Genomic DNA, 27,282 nt, shown 5'->3' with positions numbered 1-27,282 from the left:
TCCACTCGAATGCCTGCACGTAGCGAGAAGGAGAAATTTTAACATAACTTGCAGTAAGGCATATTTATTGATGTTAGTGAACATATTTTTTTGAACAATTCTGAAAAAGTTTGATCTTTAAAATTTGGTACGTCGATAAATATAAAATATTCTCTACCATTACTACTTATTCTAGAACGTACAACCAAATTTGTAGTATATATTTTTTATTCGGATTTTAAACTGATTGTTTCCTTTTGTTTTGGAACTCAGAGTAAAATTTGTTTACCAATGCTTTCAGCCAAACAACTCAGTAACAATACACGAGCAATTATCAAAATAAAGTATAGAGGTGATAACACATACTAGCAAGAATATTTTATTCAGTTTGCTTGAACACCGGTAATACTGGACGGTGCAGGGGTGTTTCCTCGACGCCTGCTTCAGTCTAACAGCGCACGCTGACTTGTTCAAACAAAATCTGCATTTAATTCGCAAATCATTACATTTTTGCAGTGTCATCAGGCCGCAGCAAAATAGCTTCAGAAATTTTCGCATAGTCAAACATTGAATGCCGTTTTAAATACCCTTATCATGAACTGGGTGTAGATACACTGAAAAGGATCGGATGGTTATACCATTTAAAATTAAATATACAAAAAAAGCACACTTATATTTAGTTAACTGTTCGCTTTGGTAAAGCTTGCTTCTAAAAACTTTTTTTTTTAAAATAAAGTTTGTCGTCAGTTTTATTAAAGTAATGTCAATGAATTTTATAGATAAACAGATTTGGTTTAAAAAGTTTCTTTGTATTGTTTTGTTTTTTTCATAAGCTTACAATATTTTCGTTCTAACTTGAATAGAAATTTTTCATATTTTCTCAAAAAATTAGTTTTGGTTCCAAACTTAGTTGAAAATAATTTTTTTAGAATACGGGAAAAAATGCAATTCTTTTTATTGATTTATTTTTCTTCATAAGCTTACAATATTTTCGTTCTAACTTGAAAAGAAATTTTTCATATGTTCTCAAAATATTAATTTTGGATCCAAGCTTAGTTGCAAATAATTTTTTTAAAAACGGGAAAAAATGCATCAAACTGAGACTAAATTATAATGGTTTGGTGTTTATTTTTCTAAGTGTTGACAGTTAAGATCGTTCGAATTTTTGATAAGCGCTAACATTCAATGGTCCTATATTATATGGTTGCTGCTGCCGAGAAAGCTTTGGCGATCGTTTAAAAGCGTCTACGGAGGGAGGAATTCAATAGTAACTCCCGGCAGTCGAAACTTCCAACATGTCGATCGAGCTACTGCTTCTTCTCGCTACGTTAGCGATCGTCTTTTACATCTGGCAGAGGCGGACCTTCTCCTTTTGGAAGCGCCATGGCGTGAAATACATCAATCCGCTGCCCGTTCTGGGCTGCACCCGTGAGTTTTTGACCGCACGAGTGCCGTTCTTCGAGCAGATCAAAAAGTTCCACGAAGCCCCCGGTTTTGAAAACGAACCTTTCGTGGGCGTGTACATGGCCTATCGTCCGGCCCTAATAATTCGAGATCTAGACCTAATCAAGACGGTGATGATTAAGAAGTTTCAGTACTTTAACAATCGTGTCCTGCAAACGGATCCTCACAGCGACGCCCTTGGCTTCAACAACCTCTTCTTTGCTCGCAGTCCGGCGTGGAGGGAGCTGCGCACCAAAATCTCTCCGGCTTTTACCACGGGCAAATTAAAGCAAATGTATCCTCTGATGGTGGAGGTAAGTACAATAAAAATTGTGGATTAGCATTTCGAAAAACCACGACACCATTATCTTGTAATACGATTTGTTTAGGTCCCAAACTAAATATTTATTTATTACGTAGATTGGAAAGAACCTGGAGGCCAGCGCCGAACGCCTGGGCAGTGGATCGTGCATCCAGGTCAAGGACCTTTGCGCCCGTTTCACAACTGACCTGATCGCCACCATTGCCTTTGGACTGGAGGCAAACGCTCTGCAGAACGCCAAGAGCGAGTTCTTCTACCACAACAGGGCTATTTTCTCGATGACTTTAGGCCGGGTCATTGACTTCGCCATAATATTCATGCTGCCCTCATTGGCATCGATAGCACGCGTGAGACTCTTTTCAAAGGAAACCACCAAGTTCATCCGTAAAAGCATTAACTACGTCCTAACGGAACGCGAGAGGACTGGCCAAAAGCGGAACGATCTGATCGACATCCTTTTGGCATTGAAAAAGGAGGCTGCCGCCAATCCGGAGAAGTATCAGCAGGCCATTGATCTGGACTATTTGGTGGCCCAGGCGGCCTTTTTTCAAACAGCCGGCTACGAAACCAGCTCGTCCACAATGACGCTGACACTTTACGAGCTGGCCAGGAACGAGGAGTTGCAGGACCGTCTGCGGCAAGAGATCACGGACTTTTTCGGCGACGAAGATCATGTTAGTTACGAGCGCATTCAGGAGATGCCCTACCTGTCTCAGGTTGTCAACGAAACACTGCGCAAGTATCCAATTGCGGGCTACGTAGAGCGAGAGTGCTCCCAGCCAGTGGAAGGAGAACGATTCAACCTCGCTCCCTTCCACAATATGGAGCTGCCGGACGGAATGTCCATCTATATGTCCACTCTGGCCATCCATTGGGATCCAAAGTACTGGCCGGAACCGGAGAAGTTTGACCCAGAACGCTTTAGTCCTGAAAACCGCAATAACCTCAACATGGACGCATACATGCCATTCGGCGTGGGTCCGCGCAACTGCATCGGCATGCGATTGGGTCTGCTGCAGTCAAAACTGGGTCTTGTGCATCTTTTGCGTAATCACCAGGTGCACAACTGCGACCAGACCATCAAGAAAATCGAGTGGGCTCCGACTAGCCCGGTTCTTGCATCCAAGCAAGAAATCGTCCTCCGGTTGGAAAAGGTTTCCGGTTAGTGGAATTGACAAAGGAGTTTGTTGATAACGTAGATGCATTGTAAATATTGTTGATATTAAAAGAACTGCAATCCAAAGAAGCAACAGGTCAGAGTTGTACTTTATAGTTATTTGGGAATCTTATTAAAGATAAGGTCTTTGATTAAGCCAGCTTAAATTTAAGTCCAACTTAACTTAATTTTAATCTTTCCAAATTTAATTTTGGCTTAAATTCTCATTAATCAATAATTTGTTCCTGATGTGAATGAAAGTCTTTTTATTGGCGTTGTATTTGACATCTTTACGTAGACCAAGGACAATATAACTCAATGTAAAAGTTCCCAATATTTTCGTGTAAAATGTTACAGATAAATCCGGCATAAAATTTTACTGCGCCCTACTCATCGTACATCCTGAGTTACATACATACATGGATGTATGGATATCAATGACAAACTTGTTTAAGTTACTTTTGACAAGGAAAGTGTTTACACAACCGCTTAACCTTCCCTAAAGATGGGGACATTTTCATCCCTGTGACAAGCCAAGGGCGCCCTGTGGACAATTATCCTTGAAGGAAAATGTCATAATAGCAACTGGCAGCATACTGCAGTTAAAGCATAAAAAGTTTTGCTCACTCGATGGCTAAAAAAAACTTCGACAACGGCTGTTGAGTCCAGAGAAAGGACCGCTTCATGACTTGCTATTGCTATTGTGACTGGCTACCCACATACAAACACGCCGGCACTCATTCACGCTGAAGCACTTAACGCACTTAATGCAATTGTCAATTTACTCAGTCCTCGTTATGGGACTGCCTGCGAGTAGAATGGTGGTAATGAGCGGTTACAAAAGTTCGGATGGATTACAGCACGAAATGGGTGTCTACAAGTTGTCTGATAATACATGACTGGTGGCTTACATTGTTTCTACTCAACATTTAAAACGGGATTTAATTATAATTTGAAATCTGATTTAGAATTACATACATCTAAAAAAAAAAGGAAAAAGGCAAAATTCTGTAGCACTCAAAGTTTTGATGCGAGTGTTTTTTTAACTGTTGTTAAATAAATATCGTTTATAATATGAAAATGATTAAAGTTTAAGTAAGCAACTCAAAATTGTAGGCTTTACAATTGTTGTTAAGTATTAATCGCAAAAAAATGTAATTAATTGTAACCGTCATAAATCCACTACAATGGTTTAAAACGTTTTTCTTTAAAAATCATTGCTAAATATAATTTTAAAATAATCAATACTAAATTGAAACCCGTTTTTATTTGAATTTGCGCTTTAAAGAGCTAACGAAAATTTAGTACCCACAATTGAGGGAAGAAGTAAATGTATTTAAACGTATAAAAAATAAGTTCATTAAAAACAAGTGGATGAAATAGCTTTGAGTATTGATTTGAAAATGCTGGCCAACATTTTTTAAGATTGCATTAAAAATAATATAAACGCGAATAACAGTTGTGACAAAAAGTTGTTGACGAGGCCAACAACACGCGGTGTTCCCAAGCGGTCCCCCATCTAAGTACTAACCGCGCCCGACGCTGCTTAATTTCGGTGATCGGACGAGAAACGATGTGTTCAGCGTGGTATGGTCGTTGGCGAAAGTCGTGAGGCTAAACGTTGGACTTATACCCAAATTTTCGGTGCTGCCAAAAGAAACTTGGCCTATTGACAAAAAAAAAAAAATTATTATATAAATGAAAAGATACTCACCACAAAAAAATTCAACAAGTCAGATTCTTACGAATTTTGACAATATGGACAAGTGCAACTTTTTACCTTTTTTTTCCACTTTGAGGTTCAGGAACCTTTTTGTGGGCAGATTCAAATTCAATACACCGATTTCTAACTAAATTTACTTCACTAATGTAAATATATGGAGTAGCACATTGTAAAGTTTTGGCACATATAAATATAAAGGAAAAAAATCCTATATTTTGCCCTATGAATTATGATGTTGAAAGGTATTTAATTTAAATCCTTTAAGAAAACCTTCGAGTGTGTAGAGCAGCTTTTGTATATAAAGAATAAATCACCACATCACGTACAGTTTCCATATAGGGCATCAAAAATTTACGTGCGATGCGATGCAACGTGAAATAAAATGACATCAAATTTAATGATAAACTGCAGTTAAGCCAATTTACAGTTGACTTGTTCTAAGGGTGCCACTGCAACTGCCACTGACAAGGGCACTGGCAAATGCGTGGCACGCAACTCAATGACTTTGGACTGACCTTCGTGTTGGGATTTGCAAGCGGCTTCTCTCCCCCTTTCGTATCGGAAAACCGCGTGCGACTTTTTTATCCGAATATTGCGTAACTTTTGCCACCTTTTGCCACGCGGGAGTGGCTTTTTCTTTCGATTGAATTGCAGCTCATCCAGGTCGAATCGAACAAGCAAAGCCACTCTGTTGGGGGAGATCCACCTGCAACCGCTGGCAGCTGACAGTGGGTCGTTACTGGCTTGGCTTGGCCATTAGTTTTAATTAGCCAGTGGCAGCCATCGAATAAATGTCTTTCTGCCAGATTACCCTAGCATCTAGCATCATAACTGAACTAAAACTCGGATAAAGCTTCGCCTTGAGCCAGAAATTGCATGCAAATCGACATAATATTAATAAACTCGCAAATTGCGTAGAGTCCCCCTTTGTTGCTGGTCCTCTAATTAGCTGGAAACTTTTCACCCCTCCAAAACCTTTTGCTTGCTAAATCTGAAATTTGTTAATTAAGGAACTGGGCGCCTGGACGCCCCGTCAATGTCTTTAGCTTTGATGGGGACATTTGGCGAAACAAATGCAGGAAAAATAGAGCGATTAAATCTTGATGAAGCATTTGATGGTACAGATTTGTCGATAGTGTAGTACTAATTGAACAAGTCACCAGGCTGACGAACGTGCCATAAAGTTAAGAATCATTCCAGGTGCAAGCAATTGTTGGATCATTTCGCAACAAAAAAATTTACAACACAAAAAATTATGCATGTATGCCATTTTAAAAATGTTTGGCATTTTTTATATCATATTTGTGTTTGCTGTCTCGCCAACAGCTAACCCAAATCATTTAACATAGGCAAGGAATCAATTTTAAACCATTGGTGAAATAACTGGATATTTATGTTATTAATATATTGCCATTTCAAAAGTATTTTAAGTACAATAATTACAATAATTAAAAAAAAAAGCTTATGTTTGCAACGCTGGAATATTATGTTATATAAATTAAATTAAAATGCTATTTGGTACTTATTTCCCTCTATTCAAAAGGGCTTCCGAGTTGAACAAGTTGTGGGTGCTACGATGAATATCCAAGCCATAAAACAACGCTAAGCATTTGAAGACCTTCGCTTTACGTGCTGCGAAAATGTCCAACAACTGAAAGCCAAGCTCATTCCAGCTTGAAGCATAAATTAAGTTGAAGGAGGAACAGCAGGAGTTGGGACACTCATTGGCCTTAGCCGAGGAACCTTTGGTGCATTTATCCTGCGTGACTTTCTGCTGTCAGAGGGGTCCTTTCTATCTTGTCGGCGTCCTTTGCCCTCTGCATCCGCATCGGAGCAGCATTAGCCAACCAATTTAATTGCCATTTTTCCTTCAAACCAACCAAAGACAAATAACCCAAGCTAATAGATCATGTCATCTTGTCAACAAGTTTTACAATTTAATTGCGCGTTCAACATGCCACGACCAAGAACAGCTTAATTTGTAGCAAAATTGAAAACTGAAAAGAATATACATGGAATTGGTAAATTCTATGATATGTTATGATATTATATAAATTCTTTATTTAATTCTTTTATTGTTCGCGTGTTGAGTTGTGTCAAATACGTAATTTTCAAAATTGATCACGCAGCCCGGCTAGCTCAGTCGGTAGAGCATGAGACTCTTAATCTCAGGGTCGTGGGTTCGAGCCCCACGTTGGGCGACAATTTTTTCTTTTAGATTATCTTTTCTAAACTTGTGATAATTTATGTTTAATCAGACAAGTTTAAGTGTAAAACATAATATCAAAAAGAATAGCAACTTGTGATTCTTCTTTCATACAAATCAGATAAACCATAAAATGAACGAACCATAAAATTATCTACAACTTTTGATTTTTTTTCTTTTTTAATTTTGTTAAATTGAAATCGTTAAAGAATCATTTTTCCTCTTACAAATAACCAGTAAATGTGATTAGGAAATACAAAAAAATTGGTTTTCGATCCTGCCAGGAGTCGAACCTGGAATCTTCTGATCCGTAGTCAGACGCGTTATCCATTGCGCCACAGGACCGGTTAAAATCTTCCAATTTTATTTCTCTTTATGAGCAGCTGCCTTTCAAATGATAGTCTATTAAAACCAATGTGCTTCGGTTTTTGTTTGTTTTTCAAAAAAAGTGGAACAAACACTCGATTCCACTTCAAACCAAACTATCAACGTGTCAGCTGTTATTCTGTCTACTCAATAATTTATTCAAGCTAATGGGCTTGAAACCAATGGCCTTCAAAATCTATTATTAAAGTCATTGGGAAAAATACATCAGGGTACTATTTTGGTTTCAAATCTAAACTTAAATATTTCTTTACTTATACAAAGGTTAAGTATATAAAGATTTTTTTATGTAGCAAGTTGATTAATAAAAAAACGAGATAATCGGATGCAAAATCGGGTGTCTGCATTAGGAACAATTTTTTTTTTTAATAAATATGCATTTCAAAATCGGAAAACTATACCAACTATAAAATCCATTTTTTGTAATGCTAAGAATTGAAAATTGTTTTAAAATGTTTCATTTTGCGGTGTGTTTTTTTTATACAAAAACAAAAAAAAAAAAAAAAAAAAAAAAAAAAAATAAGAAGTAAAATAAAATTTACATTTCGATCCTGCCAGGAGTCGAACCTGGAATCTTCTGATCCGTAGTCAGACGCGTTATCCATTGCGCCACAGGACCTATAGAAAATTGATTAAAAAACCATTTTCACAAGCTTAAATAAATAGATAAACTAATAAGATATTCACTGATCTGATTATAATTATACCCTACCACTGACAAAAAATGACCTTGTTTGCAATGCGAATCTTTTGTGCATTGTGGGGTGGCAGCATTGGCAAATGCAAATGCGAATCTGAATGGGAAGCCATTCACAGAAATCATATTACGCATACGCCCCACAGAACGCCACACTTACCACAATGCAGCAGAAATATTTGATTCTATGTCATTTCCCCCCCCCCCCCCAAGCCAAAGTCGAAAAAAAGGAATAGAGCGGAATCCTGCGATCTGTGCTTGCACATTTCGTTGCTGTTCAATCCCAGTGGGACTCGTAAACACTTGGCCAACAAGCAAACACACAGAGCACCACCAAAAGGAAATGTGCATCGAGATTGAATGGGGAAAAGTTGGACGAGGGTTTCGCTTTGGCAATTGGCAATCCTTGACCCGTCATAACGTCTCTTTTTCTCCCTCGAATTCCCCCCCAGCTGACAGCTGAGTTAAATGAGATATGCTTTTTACATTTTTTCGATAAATTTCCAGCACTTGCATTGGACCAACTTCTTTTGGGGGAAATGGTGGGATAAAATTATTAGCGAACGCAAACCTTAGCATAAAAATGGCAAACGGATTTGCGCAGCGCTTAATATTGAGATTTACTGAGCAACAATATTTATGGGAAGCAGCAAGAAGCAAGCACGCTGAACCAATTTAGGGAAACTACTTAGTTGTACCCAGATTTCGTTGCTTATCTAGTGACATTGATGAATGCCCGTGGCAATTAGTGCATTGGCTATATAAGCGAAGCAATCTTCTTTGATTGACTCATACAAAGCAAGATGCGTTCCCTGTTCCTGATCAGTTTCCTCTTCGGCTTGGCTTGGGCTCAGCCGGAATTGCAGCTCTCACCCACATCCCCGGCACCTGATAACGAAACCGCCGAGGAGGCTGAGCAGTTCGAAGTGCCTGTTTTCTCACCTTTTAAGCCTCCGCGATGGTAGGTTCGCCTTCGGCGGCTTTGCCAAGGTGAACTGGTTCCAGGCCCAGGCCACCTGTGCCGCCTATGGCTACACCCTGGTGAGCATCACTTCGGAGCAGGACCAGCGCAGTCTGCGCAACTTCCTCTTCACCTTCGCCCGGTCCCAGCAGGAGCTGCTGGCTGATCCCCTCTGGACCTCCGGCACGGACCTGGCCAGCAACAACAACTGGGTGTGGTTCAGCAAGGGTCGCTCCATCAACTATCGCAACTTCCAGAACGGACTGCCCGGCGACCAAAGTGGAGACAGCAACTGCCTGGGTATCAACGGAATGAACGGACTCTGGATCAACGAGCACTGCTCGGAGCAGCGATATTTCATTTGTGAGAAGCGTTGCCAGTTCGACGATGACGTCTATTAACCTATATGACCAAGTAATTTTTGGTGTTGGTTAATAAATAAATCAGCAAAATATGTGCAATTAAAAAAATAGAAATTGAGTTTTTAAATTTGAATGAAAAATAACAGCTTGGGTTACATATCAATCTACTTTTGTTTGCAGATGGCAAAGCTTTCAAAGCAGAAAGCTCTCGTTTATATTTGATTTTAAATGAACGCGGTACATGTTTTGGCAACACATAAGTTAAAAATCTGTTGAAAATTAAGGGTTCTTCTTACATAAAAAATATAATTTCAAGTTATCCATTTAAAGGAAATTCAATGTGCCATTTAAATTTACAAGTCTACTAAATTACCAAATACTACCTCCCCTTTTAGTAAATCATTTTTTGTTTGGTCTCTTTAAAAATCTTGAAAACCGTTCATTGATTTGTGGTTTGTTTTTTATTTTTATTTGTCTGTAAACTGCCTCCGCTCAGAGGTTTTAAATTTTATTAAAAAAAAAAACATCTAAAAAAATCGAAAATTCAAAACAGAACTTTTCGTCCTTTTATTATCAGTGAAATTAAAATTGTTTAGTAACGAGTATTTTTATGTATGGAATGCGGTAAGGTATTTTTAATAAACCGTAGCAGGACTAATAAGGACGAAATCAAATATATATATCCCTTTAGTTTTTATGTGTCTACGTATGTCTATGTTGTATTTATTATACTGACAGCATAACAAAAATTTTCCAAAGAAGTAAGGAGATCCCTCGGTTATTTGTAATTGCTTTTGTAAAATTGCTTTAATTTTCTGATTGAATTTTGTCAAGATCTTATTATTGGAAATTTTTTTCAATTGTAATTTTTATTTTTGTCTCTCAAGATAGAGAACTAGAGATATATTTTTTTGTCTAACGGTGTATAATTCAGCAGGCAAACGTTTTCACAGATGAAATAGTGTTTACCATCGCACGAAGCACTGTGCCAGGAATTGTCAGCTCCCAGGAGCAGGCAGGCATCTTTTCCACGTCGATCCGACCTGGGCTCTTTTTTGCCCCACTTTGCATAGGTCAAGGGAATGCCAGTGCTCAGCCAGGTCCAGACATATCTCCGCTCTACCATATTTGTGGCGCCCAACCAGAAAGTCTTGTTGCCAATATTATCTTCTAAAAGCAGGTTAGATTTGAAATAGGGAAATTTAATCAGGATTAATCTTACCGTTTCTTTTTACATACTCAAGCATGAGCTGATGATGTTCTTCATTTCTAACAGTTGCTAGGACGGCACCAACACTATTGCATATTTGGTTAGCTTTAAACCAGTTCACCTAAAAACCGCAAATATTGATTTGAACACACATTTTGAAGCGTTAGGCACAAACTTAACCTCGACAAACGCAGCCACTGAAAAATAAGCATCGCACTGTTCTAGTGGATTGCACTTGGAAAACTCATTGTTATTCGATGCTATTACCCACAAAGGTAAGCCACAGATAATGAACAATATGGTTAACATACTGAATAGAACTCCTCCAGAAACGAAGTCATTTATATGGCCTTGGTCATGAGACATCCCATTAAAAGTAGCTCAAAAAGCCATTAGGCCAAACCCCCATACACACAAAACATTATCCACTGAGGGTGCACATTATTTCTAGGAAAATATAAAATTTTTATTCAATAGAAAAAATTGTAAACGCTTTACAAACTTGTCCCAAATGATTGGACCTTGATGTGGCCATTCTTAACAGTTAATAGTTATTAAATATTTACTCAGCGTTGATTTTGCTATACAAAACATGATTGAACAGACTCTTACACGCACTCGCACTAAATCTAAATTAATTTAAATAAACACTGATATGGGGAACCCAAAGTCTGACTCAAGTAGCATACATGTAACTAGGTGTATAGTATATGTGTGGATGGTAACTTAAGTTGTCTGACTCGAGCTCTTATCGATGAAATGTTTGGGATAAATAGATCGAACCTGGTTTAATAACTAACAATTTCGAGCTCACATCGAAAATAATTCTTGTGATCAATGTGAGCGTTGTTTGTCCAATTTGGGTATTCGTTAATGTATTTATTCTATGCAGGGCAAGCTTAAGAAAAGTGAAGACAAAAATAGTTGGGATTTCTTTTAAAAAAGGCCTAACTTAAATATTGTTTGACAAGACAATTTGCTCTGCTCTCTCTATGTCTCTTTTTTATTGGATGGGTTGACTGCATTGGATGTCGAAAAAATAATGTAACGACCAAAACATTGTGAAAGTAATCTATGAAACTTTTGACATAAAAAACAAAAATTATAGTTACCTGCTAAAAAGGAAATTCAAAAGTCTACTAAATGTCCAAATACTACCTCTCCTTTTAGTAAATCTTTTAAAGGTCGACCCACCCAACTTTATATATATTAGGAATATTCCTGTCACATAACCACGAGTTCATCCCTCGCCCTCCTCACTGGTAGTAATCGCCGTACTGATAAGTGGGTGGATGCTTTGACCCTTTCCCATTTGGCTGGTAAAGATTGTGGTGCGAGGAGGAGCGGTAGGCGTAGCTGGGCGTGGCAGTCTCTGGTCGGTTGTGGGCTGGCGAGTGTGTGCGTCGCGCCCTCCTCTCCTCGATGTTCGCCGGCCAACGCTGATGGCGATTGGTTGAATCCTCCGAGGAACGTCGTCGGTGATAGCGTTTTGCCGGGGGCACGGCTCCTGTGGGCGGTGGCATCGCCTTCGCCTGCTGATGGCGATAGCTGCTGTCATCGCCACTGCCCGCACCGAAGGGCTCTGGCTGTCGCCGGAGACGTTCGTCCATGGAGGAGTTTGGCGTTCCGTGCAGATCGATAATGTCCCCGTGGGAGTTGCGTCGTGCCCTCTGCATGTCCATCTCCATGTCCATGTCCTGATGGTAGTTATCGTAGGGACCTCCTCGCCGCTGTCGCTGTCGCTGCTGCTGCTCGTGGGTATCCAGACGCTGGCGCCATTCGGCCGCCGAGACCTGTTGCCCGTAGAGATCTGGTTGGGCCTGGAACTGCGCCGCCGCACCCTGACCATAAATATTCTGGTAGGAGGAGCGACGCCAGCCCTCTTCGTATCGTCGGCGCGGTGTTTCCCGCACCTCAACCTCCTCCTCGGTGGCGGCCACCTGTTGCTGCTGGCGGCGCTGCGATCGACTGGAACTGCTCTCCGAGGAGTCCTCGCCAGAGGTGCCCAGTCCCAGATCCTTTTCGTCCACGCCATAAGCCTTATATGGGGCCCCCAAGAATCCCTTCGAGCAGTAGGGCCCGTTGATGCCCATGGTGGGGTACTGCATGTAGTAGGATTGCGAGAAGGGCTTCTCCAGCTGACGCTCCTCCACACTGTCGTCCACTTCGGCATCGCTGCCGTCATCCTTTCCGGTCCAGGTGAGACAGGAGCCAGGTCCAAAGAGCGAGAGGAGCACTGGTAGCAGGAAAAGGCCATGCATGGCCCCGAAGAATATCACCAGGAAGACCATCTTGAAGAACACCAGGAAGATATAGCTCTGGGCCAGCAATAGGGCCACAATGCCCAGTATTGTTGAACTGGAGCCTTGGACAATCGGCAGGCCGAGGGAGTGGAGGGCCTCACGGACTCGAGCCTTTGGACTGCGCTTCTTCGAGGACATGTACGTGTAGCAGATGTGAGCGGTGAAATCCACCGAGAAGCCAATACACATGATCAGGTTAATCATCGAAATGGAGTCCAGGTTAACGTCCCACAAGGCCATATAGCCGGCCACGCCCAGCTCAATGGAGATGACCGAGAAGGCCACCCACAAGGAGCATAGAATATTTGGTATAAAGACAAATGAGATGATCATCATGATGATGGCGCCAATCACCATCGCCTGCAGGGATACCGGTCGCACCAGCTCAAATTGATCAAAGAACACGAAATAGGGATGGAAGATCGAGGCATTCAGTGGCGAGTCCTTGCAAATCTGTCGCAGATCTCGCACCATTTCCTTTTCATGATTAGTGTCCGTGATGTTGACCGCCTGGATGAGGAAACGCGAGGCAATAATTTGCGTTTCATCGTCATTGAAGCGTACATCCAGCGAGAAGGGATTACCGGGGAACAGCCAGTGCTCCTTCACTGCCTCAATGAAATTCTGCTCGTCGTCAATGGTCACATTGAGCAGCTCATTGTTGCGTTCCAGGAAGGACAAGAACGAACGCAGCCAGGACTCCGTGTAGCGCCTGGAGGTCACATACGAGGTGTGCTCAAGGGTACTCGTCAAGTTCTCCACCTGCTCCTGCACCACAGGATCCGAGTAATTGAGTGGCCCAGCAATGATGACCTAATTTAGAGCAGAAAATTTAGTTTAGTTTCTGTTACAGAGAAGTTTGAAGTTAAACTTTCAATATAAATAGTAAATTTTTTGGCTTATGACAAAGTTAAAGGTTTTTTTTGATTTGGCAAAAACCAATTTGATATAGTGGTTGACTAACAATTTTAAAAAAAGGTTAAAGGTTTTCATACAAAAAAATCAATTTAAACTTCAGTTTTGTAAGAAATGTGTTTAGCTTGAATACTACCCCTTAAATAATAGAACCTACCTGCATTCTGTATGGAAATTCGCGGTAGTAGTCGTCTTCGCGATCGAAAAACTCCACCGAATAGGAGTCTTCCCGGGAAAGCTTTCTCCGTTCAAGGCCCTCTTTTATTTGGGTGATTCCGTAGCAGGCGCCAACCAGATAGCTGGCAAAGGCCAATATGATGATCGCCTTGCACCACTTGTTGTTAATGACTGCGGCCAGTTTGTCCTTGAAGAAGGCCATCAGCATGTGGTCCTTGTTGTCGATGGGGTTGTCTGGATCGTTGTGGTCGATGCCACCCGCCATGATCGCCTTGTACAGGAAGTTGCGTTTCTCTGCGGGGCCGAAAACAAAAAAGCAATAGAAAGAAGTTTTGTGAGACAAGTTCCCATTGGCCTCAATTGAGTCAATTGTACTCAGCACTTGTTGTGCCAAGACGCAGACTAGTCTAGTTGCTAGTGTCTCATGATCAAGTTCATGTTGCAGCTGCTGCTGGTGTTAAGCCATCTAAACTCTGACTACTTCGATCCGGTTGTGGTGCTGTCCACATATCAGTTGGCTTAACTTGACCTTGCAGCGTGTACAATCTTTTAAAACGCGAAGAGATATTTTGCTTTCCTTCATTCGATCATTTTTGGAATTATTCTATTAATAATTCGTTTAAATTGTACAAAATTTCTTAGATGTGTTGGGAGCTTTCTGATTTAATAAGAATGTTGATTAGCTATCGGCTTGCAGAGTGTGCAATTAAAAAAATAGGTTACCAATTTGTGTAAAATACAAAAATTTTGGCCTAGTTTATATGAAATATTAAGTATTCTATGTTAAGTACGCTTTTTTTTGTCAATACAATGAGCAAGAGACAATCTTAATTAATTTAGAAAATATGTCAACAACAATTCATAATGAAATTTAAAATTGTTTTTTTTTTTTAAGAGTGCATGAATGACCGCGACGCTTAATCATCAATAAAACTTCACGCGCTTGCAGAACAACAATAGGCAATACCAATCGCAATCGCAATCGCAATCCCATCGAATCCGGCAGTTCACTCACCTTTAATGGCAACCGACATTGGCTGGACCCGGCAGCCAAAAATGGAATGCAAATTCTTGCGCTCCCTGTAGCCCGAGATGGCCATGCAGGCGGCGAAGAAAGTGATGTGCCACAGGAACGTGAAGCAAACGGCGAACACCGAGTACGTGCAGAAGATCCTCACCGATCGAAAGGGACTGATGATGCCGATCAGAAACGAAATGAAGTCGGTGACCGAGGTAATTGTGATCGAAACGGCTGCCTCGGACATCATTAGGCCCATGCGCTCTGCTACTGGCATTTTGGCCTTGGTGCGGCGCCAACCCGCCAGCATTACAAAAGTGTCATCAATGCCGATACCTGTGGAATGAATTACAAAAATAATAAAGACATTTACTTAGAATATTTTTATCGCATACATACCGATCATCAGAAAGGGGGCAGCCAGATTAATGCCAATAAACTCAATTCCACAGTACATGGCCAGGCCAAAAGCTGCCAAAGTTGCCATAATCGCCGACACATTGCCCATGAGACCCAAAAAGGGTTTCGAGCGAACTGCATCACCCATCATGCAGGTGATTATGCTAAATTAAAATTTAAAGCGTTAAATTATTTTGAGTTTAGGGAATAGCTTTTAAAACATACCTAAACAGACCCATGAGCAAAAAAGTTGAGCTAAAGTAGGGTACCACAGTCTTCGTATTCTTCTCGAGTTCATGGTCCAGAGTGCGGGAGGCGAAGTACGAGACCGAGATGTGTTTAAAGAGCCCCGAGTCCTCTGCGTTACCAACTACCCTAAGGAAGGTTTCCTCCCATTCTGCACCCCTAAAATGACATCATTTGTATTAGTTGTGGTCCAATTTTTGAGTAATTTTGGGGTACTCACTTGGCATCCTGTCGTTTGGTGTCGGCGGTGACAAAATAGACCAACTGTATGGCCGGAACACTGATCACATGATTGTCCTCAGTCAGCTTGGTGCCTCCAAAGAACACGGGAAACAAGTGAGCATCCCACGTGACTGGGTTAAACATGAAAGGAAATGTGAGATTCAGTTGACCCGCTTCGATCTGAAATCAGGGAATGTGAGACTAAATGTTAGAGTTGAGAAAACCTTTTCCAAATTGAATATTTCTTAATTAAAAAGATTTTTAGACTATTGATAAAATTATACAGTTTTTGAGTACATTTTTGAGAGAATGCAATTCTGGTCAATGACCACCATACTCACATCATCCATTAGCGCATCCAAGTTAAGAATATCGTTCTCAAAACACTCGCCCTCCCATCGGGCACAGTTGTCCTTGTAGGTATAGGTGTCCCCATCGTATGTGGTGGTCGCATTCTGGATGAGATTATCCAGCTGTCGCAGTTCCTGGAACACCTCTCGTCTTATCATATTTTCGTCGCCATCCTTTGTTATCACAATGACTCGCCCGAAGCGACCTACAAATGCAGACGGATGTTGGATTAGTTGTGGTGACCATGGTTATGTCCCCAGAAAACACTTGGCAAACAATTAGTGACTTTGTGGACTTAGGCTTGAAGGCTAATGTGGCTGCTGCTGTTACCCACACGCCAATGCGTGACAATAATTTTAATTGAATTCCATTTGAATTCGGTTTCGATCGATTATTTCATTTGTGTTTCTGTTTGCCCGTTTATCGCACTTCCACTTTATATTAGTCGATTGTCCCAATCGTTATTTGTATTTAATGCGCCATAACAAATGCAGCCTCGTATACTTGCGTCACAGTATTGATGCGACTTTTATATTAGATACATTCAACTATACTTCATCGAAGAATTGGCAAACGTGCCAAATTTCTCGTACAATTTAAGAAAAAGAAGATAGGATTCCTCACTGTTTACACTTATATGCATATTAAAGTTGTACCAGATATACATAACCACAATCCTTTTTTATTTAAATTAACTTCCATTTATGCACCCCATTTAAATTTAACGATTCAAAAAAATAGTACAAGTACTACTTTTATAGTATATTATATTTTATAAATGTTTAGAAAGCTTTTAAATAACAGAAAGATTGAAATATTTATTATAAATTTAATACAATCGATTTATTAAAGCAGGGTATTTAATGCTTCGACCCCTGAGCTTTAATTTTAGTTGTGAATGAACTTGAATCTGATCAAATATTAGAAACCATCAGCAAACCATTCACGTTGTATAGCCATTTTTTTGTTATGAATGATATAAAAAATTTAACAAAGACAACCTCCATTGATTGCGGACCGAAAAAACCAGAAGTCTTTACAATTCATCAAACGAATTGAGGAATTAAATAATAATAATTTTTTCTCCGGCAATTTCAACGTCCACAAAAAACTAACTGAAACACAACAGTTTATTTGCGATAAAAGAGGAAAACAAACAGCCGGAAATCTTTGCCTTCCGTCACCAGGATCAACGGAAAAACTATTATAAATTAGGCTACGTTTTACGTTGAAATATTTATGGGGTACATCAGGGGTTTTTGTTTGTTTGTTTATCTTTCTTTTGGCGGAATAACAAAGCAAGTAATTTAATTATTTTTTGGATTTTTCCTCTGTTGCGCTCCATAAACAAATTTCCCAAAGACAGGGGAAAGTTGCAGCCTGCACGCCTCTTGTGGCACATTTGGCCAAAGTGCAATCGAAGCGGAGCACTGAGCTTGCTGGCTAACTGGTCGTAACCGACTAAATGCGGTCTAGATAATACCGTTGAGAGCACGAACGTGGATGTGAATGTCGATGTGGATTTGTATCTGCACAGATTGCTGTGTGTTGTGGCCTCCACACACTCGACGGGTTTTTTTTTTTGTATCTTGGCTGACTGTCTATTGCCCGGCCGACTGTCAAAACAAAGTTCAATGATGAGCCGATAGATATAGATGCCTCGCTTATATTCCATACGAGAGCTCGTCACAGTTTAATACTCTGAGCCAGTTGCACTGATCTGCATGCATCTCAGGCCGAGAACTGCTCAGTGCACATTGAGATCATATACGCAGAATGGGGCTAATGATTTCGAAAGAACAAAATTGCAAGTGCTCTTTTTGAACAGCAAACATTCAAGCCGTTTTATGAGGCTTTCGCAAATAAACTTTATTTAATTCGCAGCCCATTTGGCTTAAAGCACACGTTTCTCCCATGTTTAGGCTAAGTCCGTATTGCTAAATTTTTGCAGCAGGCAATTAAGTCCGTCCAAACGACTGGAAAAACGAAGCCTAAATTATGCAAATGTTTAGGGTTAGGTAAGCAATCTACTAGCTGACCTCTCAATTCGCAATGATAAAAATAAGGTTTGTGCAAACATTCAGTACACATTTAGACTTCCGAACAGGTAGTGGGTGTATAGGGGCTCAGCTTTTATACAACATATTAGTTTACACATATAATATTTATAATTCATTTTTTTTTATGTAAGTAGGAGTAAAATTTATTTAAATTGTAATGAAAAAATAGTAAATCATAGAATAGTTTGCTAATCAAATCTCTACATCTGCTCAAGTTTTGATGGCTCTTTGTCATTTGGCAATTATGCGGTATTTTGGTGAAGTTAGCTTTTGACATTGTTGTTGCTGCAATTATTACTAATGTTTCTGTTGTTACTATTATTGTTGTTTGCCGTTTGTGGTTGTTTTTGCCCAATAAACCATTTAGCGAAGTTAATAGCCTGTAAAACAGAGCCGAGTTCAAGACCTCAATAAAAGATAAGATGTTATGTCTCCATCTCACCCGTTTGCTGAAATTATTTATTGCACATCTTAGCTGAAGTCAGTTCAGGGCGTTGACAAAACAAAACAAAACAGAGTTTGTTGGGATAGGATGAGATGGGTAGGGATGCGATATAAAAAAAAAAGCGCCGGGAAGCCGGCAAGTAGCCACATTCCGCAAGGTGCAAAACGTTTGGCAACATTTAATTGGCCAATTTTTCCACGGTAATCACTGAGTGTACATATTTGCCGCCACTTACCGGGTCTCGTAATGCGTCCGACATTGAAGCGATGCGTATAATTCACTTTAAAGTATTGCTCCACAATGGCACGCTCAGTCTTGCCCTCCCCCGCAATAGGCGAGAATAGATATTCGGGATCGATTTGATACTTTAGCTGCTGGTAGCTGTTAAAATTAGTTTAAATATTTGTTAGTGGTTTCCATCCAGAACTGACATCACTTCACTTACCCCGTCATGCAAAGCAACGTCAGTAGCACCGGAATGATGATGAAATATCCAGGATGCTTGGCTATGCAGATCCCCAAATGGTAAAACGATTTGTTTAGTGTCTTATCGACACATGATATGCCGCAAGTCATCTGGAAAAGAGAAACAGAATTAGAAATTAGCTAAGTCCAAAGTTCATAGAAACAATATATATAGCAATAAATATTCAAACTCTCAAGTCGCGTGCATGCCGAACCCTAATGCGATTTGTCTAGTGAAGGTGAAAAGACAAATGGCGAAGGCAAGATGGAAATCTCAATTATATATATTAGTAAAGTTAAATGTGTCTACATATATAGACAAACATGTGTACCGCGTGCTCGTTGCCGTGTCTACTTGGCTTTGTTCATCGACACCTTCAACTTAAACTTTAGACACGCATTGTTTTTGGTCACTTTGCCTCACTTTGCTGCTGTTTGCCTAAACGAATCTCAACAAATGCCCTTGTTCATCTCGAAATCACTGAACAACAAAAAGTAAAAAAGGAAACCCCTAATAATGTTCATTAACACGCTTAAAGAACTCAAGTACGTAGCTATAATACTTTTAATTTTGTTAAAAAAAAATTACATCACAAATGGATTAAGAAAACGGGTACAAAAAAGTTAAATTCGCCCCCGGGTGGACTCGAACCACCAACCTTTCGGTTAACAGCCGAACGCGCTAACCAATTGCGCCACGGAGGCCATGCGAACACCGAAAAATTTTACTAAATTTGACAGCACGCACGAAACGGGGAACAAATCAGATAAGAATATAAATAAATTCTAATAGGAATGGCCCAGCAGCTTAATTTCCTGTGAGCCCAACAGCAGCCGTAAAGCAATCCCAATCAGCTTAAGTAGAACATGCGCCAGCAAAGCACCAACTGCCTCCGTGGCGCAATTGGTTAGCGCGTTCGGCTGTTAACCGAAAGGTTGGTGGTTCGAGTCCACCCGGGGGCGGCAACAAACTTTTTACTTTTTTTTCATGAAACTTTTTTTAAAGGTTCGATAATTTTGTTCTTGTGTTTACTTTTATTGGTTTTTAACGTATTGTTAATTTTTGTACTATTAAAATGTTCGTTCTTTACTGCCTGACAATGGGCCATTCTCACCACTAAACATCAAATGTTTTGAAAAATATTTAATTTTTTTGAGGAACACAAGCTGCGCAATTAGTTTGAGCCATTTATCATGCCAAACACAGATTGTCACAAGCCCATTTGGGCGCATGGCCACTATGAATGTGTAGGCACAAAGGATTATCGTACTTAACATAAATAGAACATTAGCGTTGGCACTTGCCCGACGCATTAATAATCGTTGCCAACAGCCAATGAAAGGCAAAAAAACATAAGGAAAACCATTTAGACTCAGAAAATGAACACGAAATGGCAGCAGAAGCTGTAGCCGCAGATGAAGCATCGCCCGGCAGGCATTTACTCTTGAATTGCTTCATGTCTGATCATTGCGCCGAAACTTCAATTCACATTACTAGTTGCATGCTAAGCGCCAGACCGAAAAATTCGATTTGTCGAGCTGCCACGACACGTAAAGTTTATACAAGTTTACTTTCCATTTTTTTCTGCTCTGGGGTTCAACGACAACTGACGCTGCACTTTTACCAAATTGTAACAATCTTGTTTTTCTATTCGTACAGTAAACACTGGGCATTACAACATGCCCAAGCCGAGTAGTCCAGCCTGCGCTTAAGTTGAGCACTTCACTCGCCAAATTGAGTCACGGAGCCGTCTCAAGGTTATAGCTCTGACTTCAGGTCCAACTTTGACTTCAGTGCCGACTTGGGGCGCCCGGCCCTCCGTTGACATAACGGTTCATTATGTCAAAATGATTTAATAAACAGCGCAGCCAGGCCAGCTGCGCAGGTTTTTCTTTGCTCGGGAAGTGTCAGTGTATCAATATTTGTGTTCACATACTTGGAAAAACGGTTTTTGGACGTGTCAATTGGTTTGAAGTGAGGCGTAAAGGTATCATATAGTATCTGCAAATTTCGAGCAAGTTTCCATCTTTCTCATCCATCTACAATCACCAATTAATGCCTCATCAATGGGGCCTCAAACTCCAAAGCCGTTATGCAAAAGTTAAATATAAATGTTGTACAATATGGGTAAGCTGGCATAACAAATAGCTTCAGATTCGGTTCAAAATCCATTAATGAACTTTACAAATGCATGTCGCAAGTTCGGTGTCGACTCATCCACGCTTCAGTTTTCATAACCATGTGGGTTCCCCTTTTTCTCCAGCTTGTTGAAGTCAGTTGTGCATTTGTGAATGACATTAAATGTGCCCGAATAAATATACATTTGTACAAAATGCAATATCATGCTTTTTTTTTCCTTGTAGTCTCTATGACTAAAGCAATTTTTTGTAGCACCTTATGAAACTGCAGGCGAATTTTAAATCACAAAATTCCGTTTTTGATCGGCACCTGAGTCAGAGACTAGGCACCTGCCATGAACAACCTCAAACTGCGTGCCAAGAAAACCGATTTTTGCCGGGCACTTCCCTCCCAGAAAGCTGTCAACTTATGTCTTTTAAGAGAAGAGTTTTTTGTTGTCTTTGGTTTTTGCATAATTTCTAGGTCAAGACTGTATGATAAAAGGCGGATTCTTTGCTTCTGCCAACCCAATTTTTGTATGCATATATTTTTTTATTAATACTCAACTTAATGCGTATGTTTAGCCTGGGATTGGTATGCGTTTCAAAAGCTTTTACGTTTTGGCACGAGAAAGTTGATGACCAAAATGAGTTTGTCTCTTCAGTCTTTTGTTTTGTTGTTTTTACTTTCTGTGTCGAACCATTTGACGTTTTATTGTTTGCTTTTCTGGCTGACTTTTTGTTAATGTTTTTTTTACTTTTCTAAAATTGATAGCTTTCTGAAAGAATTTTTAGTCCCCTAACAATACGTTGTCCATTTTCGGGTCAAGTAAAAGTATAACTCCTGATTTAATTATTTCTGAATTTCTTCCGTTCACTCAAAGTAAGCATTTCTTTCCCGTTCTTAGCCAACTGGGACTTTTCGCCAGTTGACTGACACGTTTTCATCACCGCCTTAAACACTGTTTGCTTGACCGGCTTACATAACTCCCGGTTTTGTCCAGCCCCGTTTAGATGTTTGCTGTTGCCGCCGTTGCTTGGCTTTAACAATTTATATAATGCATATTTACGGGCAGAAGAAGAAGTAACAGAAGGAGGCGAAAAACGGTCAGCGCAAAAATTGATTGCGAGCAAAACGAATGTAAGCTTTTGGCGAGTTTTTCTTTCTGACCAAGTCAACAACTTTCACTTTTGTGCGTTGCGGTGGCACAAAGCATAAATACCGAGAAATTACCAAATTAATATTAATTAATATTTAAATATATTTTGCTATTGGGAATTCGGTTTCGAAATGAATTTTTGTTATTATCTACTTGACTGTGGGTTTTGCCTTAAAAAATATTGGGGTCAAGTCATTGAAGTAGAACACAAGAGCGATTGATGACCTTACCGTGTGGGAGTGACAATTCGACAAAAATATTTATAATTACTACGCTAACTCGGCTTAAGCCGATTCAGTTTTATCTATAAATTTATACATATATGAACCGTCGATTTTTTGGCCACAGTTTGTCAGCCGAAAAAAAGGTCGCTTACAATTGAAATTGGTTGCCACACATTGGTTTGCAATGAATTTTAATTAGTTTACTTGGGGGCTAAGCATTTAACATTGAAAGCCTTAACTGTTTTTGACTGTTTTTTTGTTTTTGTCTATGAAGGTGCGGTGGAAGGGCGGGTGGGATCTATCAGGTTCTGCCTCCAGCCAGAAGCCAAGATAAAAATTCACTTTCTACTTTTTCTGCGCCTCTTGACTGACTGACTAACCGACTGTATGGCCTGAACCGAACGGAACGGAGCGGGACGTGAGGGAACGATTCCAGCGGCATGCGTTCAACCTGGAACTGGGTCACACTGGCACTCACAGCTCTTGGCCCAAACACAAAGTCACACACACGGACACTAGGTGGCCGCTTTCAATTTGAATTCAGCTTTTTGATTTGTTTGCTTTGCATTAATTAGCCATTTACCTGGCAAGCTGTTTAAGAAAATGTTTTGATTTTGAATTTATCGGCTCTTTGTTTAGTCACAGATCTGTAGGTCAGTGGAGCAGAGCCCGTAAGTATCTCAATTTGATTTCATTCATTAATTGCAGCTTAAAAACCGATTTAAAGGAAATTAAGTGCATCAAGATTTGGTAAAATGTTAATGGGTAAGCAATTACTATCTCAAAAGGAAATGAAGTCCAATATTATATGTGTATCTGAACATGCTTGTCATTGAAACTGTGCCAAAAACTACCTTAAGCTTAGAGCCACACTTAAAAATTTACATTTAATTATTAAATAATAAATAATTTTAACAAAGCTGTTTTTATTGCTCAACTTAGGCTACAAAAACGACTACATATGTATATTTTGATTATCTTTTTGTATTATATTGGTCTAGCTCTCCAGTAGAACAAGCTTAATCTCTTGTAATTTCTTTAACCATCGCTCTGTTATAATTAATTGAGCGAAGATAAGTCGTTTCCATAACTTACACTTTCTCGTTCACTTTTACTAGCCGACTAGGTTTACTTTCCTTGGAAATTAGTTAATTATGACAGAGTTTTTCCGGCCATCAACGGCGAGTTAATGAATCAACCAATTGACACACAGGCGAAGGCAAAAAGTCACAAGCGACAAAAAATCGAAAACTAACTCTCTGAGAAGAAATGGCGGTGAAGACACAAAGAGAGAAGCGAAGAAAGAAAAAGAAAGTGCAAGGCTGATCGCATATCATATGTACAACACATATGGCCGTTTGTAACGGCATTTCTGAACTGAAACCAGCTGAGAGCTTCTAAAAAAAATAGGGAGTGAGAGAGACAGAGATAGAAAAGCACTTTTCCTTTCAAGATGCCCCCCTCGTGCGTACTCTTTTACACTCGTTTAAATATTAATTATAATAAGCTTGCTCGAGCACTTAGCAAAATTTACAATGCTTTGGGCTGAATATCGACATGGAGCTTCTCATTTTCACAACATGCCGTTTGCCGTTAATCATTTAAGCTAACATTCAATTATACTTTGTCTGAATTTTTTTTAGCAAATTATGAGCTGTTTGTGGAGTTGCTAATTGAACACTGTGAAATACTAATGGAGCAATAAAACTTATTAGATTGCCCACGGTGCCTACATGCATAAAGCAATTTAAAAGTAAAACTCCAATAAAAAGGAAAATCCCAGGCAAATAAAACCAGTTCAAAGCGCCTTAGATTCGGTTGCAGTTGCAGACTACCTGCAGTTCAGTCCACTCACAACTGGTCAAGATGAGGGTGGAAAATCCAGCTACCTGTGGTTTTTCCGGCTCAAAACCTAAATCGTGCAACTGTACGTCGTTACCAAATGTTCGTCTTTAACCTTGAGCATAAGTCAGCCAGTCACATGAAAATCGATTATAGGGATGAGCCAATCAACCGGTTTCCTTTTCGACGCGAATTTCACTCAAACTTTCATTAACTGGGCCGAAAAACTCCCTCGGTTATGTCCGCAACTCAGTGTCAGGTCCATCAGCCAAACCGGATCACCAAAGTTCAGTTTATGTAATCACTCTTGCTTGCGAGTTGTATCCGAATTCGAAGATGCAAACACATGTGAGAGGGGCATCTGCAGTTTCCGACGAGGTTTGTCTATTGGCCAATGTATTTACATATTTTCCTTGGCCATTTTCCAGTTAAATTTTAACGTGGTTTTTCGATCCGTGCCCCACTTTCTGTTGCTCAGCTGTGTGTTGCTTTAATTGTACGCTGTAATTGTAGCCGCTCTCAAATCGAGTTTCATTAATTTGCCTGTCAAAAGTTTTGAGTTTCTTTCTCGACTACCGATTGCAAATGAAAGAGCCAAGCGAGTTGGACTTGGCCCGGAGTGGCAGAATATTTTTGCAATTGCACTTGCAGTTTGGAAAAGACTATATTATATTTTATGGCTGATGCAAGTAGAGACAAACTTGTACACTTAAATTTCGGACTCGAAACTACTATTGTGTTTGTTAGATGAACTCGTGTTTAAATTGCCCATGAAATTGTTAAGAATGTCGCTTGCTTCTTGTTTGCTTCTGACATTAATGAACTGCTTTTCATCAACAAAGCGATGAATTACTGAGCCCACTTTACTTCCATTGTTGCTCATAATTTGTACACAGTAAAAATTCGGAGAAACACGCTATTTATTACTTTTGTGAAATAATCCCTGTCAATGAAAACAAATCACTAACCAGCAAACAGTAAATTAAATGAAAAAATAAAGAGCGATATAGCTGAAAGCACCGACCATTGAATACCCTCTGTTTGTTGCAAAAATATGTAGCATATGTAGCAGACAAATATTATTATTCAAATATAATATTCAACTATATTATATCAGCAAGTATTTTCCAAGACCTTTTTTAAAGTATTAAAAAAGGATTTCGTGCGTTGTATGAATTGGTGAGCGTATTTTTCCCAACTACGCACTTTCCAGCAAAACATTCCAGAACGCAATTGCCCCGGCATTTGTCCAATGAATAAAGTAAATCAGATTTCAACCCCTGGACACCACAACCCCCATTGAAAAGTCTGCGCACTTATCATTTCAACTGCAACCATCAGGAAGCTTCGAGGCGGTTTTATATCTCACTCACCTTGTGGCACTGATATCTTTTGCTCTATTATTTCGACTCGTATCCAAGATGATGTTTTTCTAGCTAATATATTTGGTGTGGAGTACTTTTCCAGCACTTTCGTTGAGGCAACAAATTATTCGCGAGCCTTTCAATTGCACTCGGCTCTGCGTGATTCGCCTTTCACAGAATTTCTTAATGATTTTTCAAAAATTGCACACTCTTTGCACTGAATTTGGCCATCGTATTTGATATTATTTTTTTTTATTTCACCTGGCTGTCACGGATCGAAAAGAAGCGAAGAGAAACGGAGGCGGCGCGACACGACAACCGATGACTTTGAGACCGAAACACGGACTGAGAGATCCACTCCGACTCCAGATCTTACGGATCGCGTCTTGCGTTGCCGCTTACGTAGTGGTTTAGCGATTTCGAATTCAGTAACCGTTAATGCGCGCCGATGGATCAGTTCGGGCGTTATTTTCGACTTCTTTTGTCTACTTGTAAATTAACGTTGATTGAGATTCTCGCTGACTATAGTGACAGCGCCTTGAAAAGAAAGATGAAAGTTCCGTGCACACGACCGCCTCGAACCACGTAACGGAAACGAATGAAAATTAGGTCTTACGTTTGGCTTAACGCGCTCTCACTGCGCTCAACTATGGCTTAGCTCTCTCTCACCTGCAGCTCTTGATCCCTCTCTCTCTCTCTCTCGCTCTCTTTGAATGTCTCACTCTCCCAGGTGAGTGCACCGGTTTGCAACGGTTCGCACGATTTTTTGGGAAAAATCTGTGCCTCTCCTTTCTCTCCTTTGTATACCTGTTTTCATCAACAGGTGCGCTCGTGTTTCTACTGCAGTCTGAAGGTCGCATTTTCGCTCATTAATCGCCGCTTTCTTCTGCGCCTGCGCAAAAGTTTTACGGGAATTACCACCGCGGTTCAGGTGAATTTTGGCTGGTTTATATGCGGCCCTAAAATCTATGGAAATGGGTTTCATTGGAAGTGCGCATCTGACCATTTTAGGGACTCAGTGTGCAAATACGCGGTGCAAATGTGTTTAAAGTGGTAGAAGATCTTTAAAATAACACAGAAAATGGTTCATCTTGTTTCAGTTCATTATAAATATGAATAAGCACATTACTTTTATTTATATAATATTAAAAACGTCGGTTGTGAACTCAAAACTAAATAACAAATGTTTAAAAAATTCAAATGATTTTGGTAACTCTTTATTCAGTATACCAGATATCACTTTCTCGATTACTTTCTTTTGTAAGAATCAGACGTAATAAATAAGGTATATTTCCTCGTGGAAGAAAGCAAACCTTAATATTTAAAGACTTACCGGCATTTAACTATTTTATTTATTGAGTCAGGCCTTCAGTGTAGATAAATTGCAAGCTTTAAAAGGTTTAGTCATATGTGTCATGAGCAGGGAAATACAAAATTCTTGAAAATGTGCGCAATAAAACTAATTTGAATAAAGGCGGCTAAATCATTTTCCGCAAGGAATTTCCAAATTAAAAAAAAGCAAACTTAGAA

The 27,282-nt window shown here is 39.8% G+C and overlaps 4 protein-coding genes and 6 non-coding genes across 12 annotated transcripts; 4 read left to right on the top strand and 6 right to left on the bottom strand.

Moving 5' to 3' along the window:
• The first annotated feature begins 1,244 nt into the window (after positions 1–1,244).
• On the top strand, positions 1,245–2,994 carry LOC128255381 (probable cytochrome P450 6w1). The gene is made up of 2 exons (XM_052984954.1): positions 1,245–1,736; positions 1,843–2,994. Exons 1-2 carry the CDS (start codon positions 1,275–1,277, stop codon positions 2,908–2,910), a joined length of 1,530 nt encoding a protein of 509 aa, XP_052840914.1. The 5' UTR covers positions 1,245–1,274; the 3' UTR covers positions 2,911–2,994.
• Positions 2,995–4,382: 1,388 nt separating this feature from the next.
• Positions 4,383–4,501, bottom strand: LOC128255632 (5S ribosomal RNA). Its single transcript, XR_008267677.1, has one exon. It is a non-coding gene; the product is annotated as a 5S ribosomal RNA (ribosomal RNA).
• A 2,250-nt stretch (positions 4,502–6,751) lies between these two features.
• Positions 6,752–6,824, top strand: Trnak-cuu (transfer RNA lysine (anticodon CUU)). Its single transcript has one exon. It is a non-coding gene; the product is annotated as a tRNA-Lys (tRNA).
• Positions 6,825–7,101: 277 nt separating this feature from the next.
• On the bottom strand, positions 7,102–7,174 carry Trnar-acg (transfer RNA arginine (anticodon ACG)). Its single transcript has one exon. It is a non-coding gene; the product is annotated as a tRNA-Arg (tRNA).
• A 585-nt stretch (positions 7,175–7,759) lies between these two features.
• Positions 7,760–7,832, bottom strand: Trnar-acg (transfer RNA arginine (anticodon ACG)). Its single transcript has one exon. It is a non-coding gene; the product is annotated as a tRNA-Arg (tRNA).
• Positions 7,833–8,695: 863 nt separating this feature from the next.
• Positions 8,696–9,347, top strand: LOC128255388 (macrophage mannose receptor 1). The gene is given in 2 exon segments (XM_052984964.1): positions 8,696–8,857; positions 8,859–9,347. Coding segments are annotated over 2 exon segments (558 nt in total). The 5' UTR covers positions 8,696–8,713; the 3' UTR covers positions 9,273–9,347.
• Positions 9,348–10,011: 664 nt separating this feature from the next.
• On the bottom strand, positions 10,012–10,778 carry LOC128255387 (dromaiocalcin-1). Of its 2 annotated transcripts, none has more exons than XM_052984962.1 (3): positions 10,624–10,778; positions 10,456–10,564; positions 10,012–10,403 (listed from the first exon to the last, which is right to left on the bottom strand). In XM_052984962.1, the coding sequence occupies exons 1-3, from the start codon at positions 10,750–10,752 to the stop codon at positions 10,129–10,131; spliced, it is 513 nt and encodes a 170-aa protein (XP_052840922.1). In that variant the 5' UTR covers positions 10,753–10,778; the 3' UTR covers positions 10,012–10,128. The 2 variants fall into 2 exon arrangements, with proteins under 2 accessions (XP_052840922.1, XP_052840923.1); XM_052984963.1 differs by having other exon boundaries at positions 10,012–10,400.
• A 94-nt stretch (positions 10,779–10,872) lies between these two features.
• On the bottom strand, positions 10,873–26,335 carry LOC128255377 (patched domain-containing protein 3). 2 transcript variants are annotated; one of them, XM_052984948.1, is made up of 10 exons: positions 25,762–26,335; positions 19,025–19,155; positions 18,815–18,960; positions 16,065–16,279; positions 15,722–15,903; positions 15,481–15,660; positions 15,256–15,419; positions 14,854–15,192; positions 13,819–14,132; positions 10,873–13,559 (listed from the first exon to the last, which is right to left on the bottom strand). In XM_052984948.1, the coding sequence occupies exons 2-10, from the start codon at positions 19,153–19,155 to the stop codon at positions 11,700–11,702; spliced, it is 3,531 nt and encodes a 1,176-aa protein (XP_052840908.1). In that variant the 5' UTR covers positions 25,762–26,335; the 3' UTR covers positions 10,873–11,699. The 2 variants fall into 2 exon arrangements, with proteins under 2 accessions (XP_052840908.1, XP_052840909.1); XM_052984949.1 differs by lacking the exon at positions 25,762–26,335 and adding an exon at positions 23,642–23,780.
• Trnan-guu (transfer RNA asparagine (anticodon GUU)) lies at positions 19,676–19,749 on the bottom strand. Its single transcript has one exon. It is a non-coding gene; the product is annotated as a tRNA-Asn (tRNA).
• Positions 19,934–20,007, top strand: Trnan-guu (transfer RNA asparagine (anticodon GUU)). Its single transcript has one exon. It is a non-coding gene; the product is annotated as a tRNA-Asn (tRNA).
• Positions 26,336–27,282: the final 947 nt, after the last annotated feature.

Source organism: Drosophila gunungcola, assembly GCF_025200985.1.
Source record: "Drosophila gunungcola strain Sukarami chromosome 2R unlocalized genomic scaffold, Dgunungcola_SK_2 000011F, whole genome shotgun sequence".
NCBI classification, from domain to species: Eukaryota; Metazoa; Arthropoda; class Insecta; order Diptera; family Drosophilidae; genus Drosophila; species Drosophila gunungcola.
The sequence above is the reverse complement of the archived record's forward strand: the minus strand, read 5'-3'. Positions and strand labels throughout refer to the sequence as shown.

What these genes read in the sequence shown, in the direction of transcription:
- LOC128255381 (XM_052984954.1), top strand. Translation starts at nt 1,275, where the DNA reads ATGTCGATCGAGCTACTGCTTCTTCTCGCTACGTTAGCGATCGTCTTT. An exon ending in TGTATCCTCTGATGGTGGAG is followed by an intron (nt 1,737 to 1,842) that starts GTAAGTACAATA and finishes TTTATTACGTAG; the next exon opens with ATTGGAAAGAACCTGGAGGC.
- LOC128255377 (XM_052984948.1), bottom strand. Translation starts at nt 19,155, where the DNA reads ATGACTTGCGGCATATCATGTGTCGATAAGACACTAAACAAATCGTTT. An exon ending in TTGCTCATGGGTCTGTTTAG is followed by an intron (nt 15,420 to 15,480) that starts GTATGTTTTAAA and finishes ATTTTAATTTAG; the next exon opens with CATAATCACCTGCATGATGG. An exon ending in AATGTCGGTTGCCATTAAAG is followed by an intron (nt 14,133 to 14,853) that starts GTGAGTGAACTG and finishes TCGGCCCCGCAG; the next exon opens with AGAAACGCAACTTCCTGTAC.
- LOC128255387 (XM_052984962.1), bottom strand. Translation starts at nt 10,752, where the DNA reads ATGTTAACCATATTGTTCATTATCTGTGGCTTACCTTTGTGGGTAATA. An exon ending in CAGTGGCTGCGTTTGTCGAG is followed by an intron (nt 10,565 to 10,623) that starts GTTAAGTTTGTG and finishes TGCGGTTTTTAG; the next exon opens with GTGAACTGGTTTAAAGCTAA. An exon ending in TGAGTATGTAAAAAGAAACG is followed by an intron (nt 10,404 to 10,455) that starts GTAAGATTAATC and finishes ACCTGCTTTTAG; the next exon opens with AAGATAATATTGGCAACAAG.